The sequence below is a fragment of the Gossypium hirsutum genome, chromosome A09, assembly GCF_007990345.1.
Source record: "Gossypium hirsutum isolate 1008001.06 chromosome A09, Gossypium_hirsutum_v2.1, whole genome shotgun sequence".
Classification (NCBI taxonomy): domain Eukaryota; kingdom Viridiplantae; phylum Streptophyta; class Magnoliopsida; order Malvales; family Malvaceae; genus Gossypium; species Gossypium hirsutum.
Window position 1 is genome coordinate 73972030 of NC_053432.1, and position 2757 is coordinate 73974786.

Sequence of the window (2757 nt, forward strand, 5' to 3'; positions counted from 1 at the left end):
GAGCTAATTCAATCAAATCATTTGGTAAATTTGATTTTGATTTTAGACCAATTAATAGTTATATATATATCAATAGTTTTGAAATATATTATTACACTATGTAATACGATATCGTATTTTATAATAGTAATACATAATATAGACATTATTATATAGTATTATTGATTATTATATTAGTGTTCTAAATCCCTATACTCTTTGTAAAGTTTTTGATAAAAGCCTTCGATCATTAAGTATAATACCCACTTATTTACAAAGCAACAAATATCAATTTAACCATTTCAATCAAGGTCTCACTTAGTCTTAATATAATTTTTTTATGAATATATCTTTTAGATAGATTTCTTTTCACCCACATTTTGGCATCAATAATGTCGTTAATTGAGTTGGTGTCACAAACCAACTCGATATCAACTCAAGACAAATGAGAATAGCATGATAATTTAATATTCTTAATATGATATATTTACTTATTTAAAAAAAATTACTCACAATTTAAAATAAACTTTTTTATTGTAATTTATTATATATTTTTAAACATACACTTATACGTAGATGCAAAATAGTATGAACATAACTTCACTGCATATGTATATCTAATATATAAAATTAATTAAACAATTGACTTGCGTATATAAAATGTACAAGCAAATGTTTTAGAAAGTAAAGGATTTTGATTCCTAATTTCTTGATACAGATTTTCAAAATTTAGGAGTTGAAAAATTGGAATTTCGTTGGAAGCATGTGCTTATATATGTCGACAACATTTCTAGTTAGGTACAAGTCAAGCTTACCTTTTCAAAATAAATTTCTTTGTAGTATATCATAAGTTTAGAACAATTAATTTCCTTGCACCATCCAAACAATTATATAGATAATCGAATTACACGTAGAAAACTAATTAGAAATTGATTTCTTATTGTATTTATTATATATAAGCACATCAAACAACTACATGAATATCCCAACAAATTTATTTATTTATTTATTATATTGATGTATATGACTAGAAAAGTCTGACATTTTGCATCACATGAAAAGAAAAAAACTTTGGCAAGGGCCAATGCCTTGATTGCTTGGTTGGTAATCAATTAACAAGGTTAGCAAACTTGAACATGGTTGGATTCACAGCACTGTACCCTCCATCTACCAGGAGATTGACTCCACTCACATAATTTGCTTCTTCACTAGCCAGGTATAGTGCAGCCTTGGCTACAGATTCTGGCTTAAGAATTTCACCCTTTAGATTGCCCATGTTGCTGAGTTTCAATTCCACAATGGATCTCTGTTCTTCAGTAATCCCTGGCAAACCAGTTACCACTCCATAAGGCGAGATACAATTTACTCTTATGCCGTATTGCCCCAAATCAGGCGTCAAGTTCTTAGCCAGCCCCAGAATCCCATACTTTGTTGCTGCGTAGGTGTGAGATGCAAGCCCTGCAATCGAAGTGCAAGCACTGGCAGTGAAGAGAATGCAACCTTTACGTTGGGGTATCATAACCCTTGCTGCATGTTTGGCTCCAAGGAAAGCACCGATGGTGTTGACTTGAAACATCTTTTCCAGGTCTGATTTTTTAGCATCCAAAATCCCTCCGCTTGTTGGGCGGTCCATGATGCCTGCATTGTTGTACATAATGTCCAGTTTTCCATGTTTGGAGATGGTGATGTCGATAAGATTGCAGATGTCATCTTCATTTGAGACATCACAATGGATGAAGGCAACATTTTCGCCAAGCTGGTTGGCGAGGGCTTGGCCTTTGCAATCTTGGATATCAGCAATGACCACCTTGGCACCATTTTCATGGAAAACATGCACAGCACTTGCTCCAATCCCACTGGCGCCACCTGTTATAATTGCCACCTTGCCTTCAAGCCTGAAACTTGAAGATTATACATCAATATGGGGAATATATGATATTTACATGCGAATTAAAGAAGATTATGATCATCTCGCGAAATTGGAATCAAACTAAGAGAAAGAAACTTGTTAAAACAAACAGGTGCTACAAAATTCGAACATATATAGTAATGCATAAAATTAGGGTGCGAGTTCTTAGTTTGTTACCTCTTCTGAGACATCGCAATGCTCACTTTAACACGTCTGTGAAAATTTAGAATTTAGCAGGAAGGGGAAGAAACTTGCGTATTGGCTGTTTGTTTATTTTCTCTCACTGGTATCCAAGCATTTATATATGCGTATATAAAGAGAAATAAATAAAAATAAGATCACCAATATTTCAACCAAAACATTTAATAGGTTTCATTTCAGTCAATCCCAAAACCCGGTTTTAATTCCTGAAGCCCAGAATCAAACAACTGGTTACAACGTTTGAAAAAAAATATTAATAATAAAAGAAGACAACAACCACAGAACATGCCATCTTGTTTAAAACATATGCCAAGCAATTTTGGCAAATCCTCTGTCACCACGTTACTCGCTGTCCGTACATAAGGTCCTCTGTTTCTGTTTCTTAATTATTATTTTTATATTCCAGTCCCTAAATACTCAATCAATTTATATTTATTTAGAAGAGAATTGGCTCCCATCAGGAGAGTTTTCAAAGTATCATTTTTAAGACAGTTGACTTAGACTCCCAATAATTGAAGGTATTATTTTTAAGTAGAAATTTTTCTCCTGATCTCAACCAAAAGCTATATACGGTTCACAGAGAGGGTGACTTGACTGGTGGAGATAAATACCTACAGAACTTGAAAGAAGTGTTAGTTCTGGGTGTGTGAAGATTAATGGAAATACCT

The 2757-nt window shown here is 33.2% G+C and overlaps 1 protein-coding gene across 1 annotated transcript; it reads right to left on the minus strand.

The window, feature by feature from the left end:
* Positions 1-958: 958 nt before the first annotated feature.
* On the minus strand, positions 959-2259 carry LOC107895930 (tropinone reductase-like 1). Its single transcript, XM_016821126.2, has 2 exons — positions 2066-2259; positions 959-1874 (listed from the first exon to the last, which is right to left on the minus strand). Exons 1-2 carry the CDS (start codon positions 2077-2079, stop codon positions 1088-1090), a joined length of 801 nt encoding a protein of 266 aa, XP_016676615.1. The 5' UTR covers positions 2080-2259; the 3' UTR covers positions 959-1087.
* Between the last annotated feature and the right edge of the window lie 498 nt (positions 2260-2757).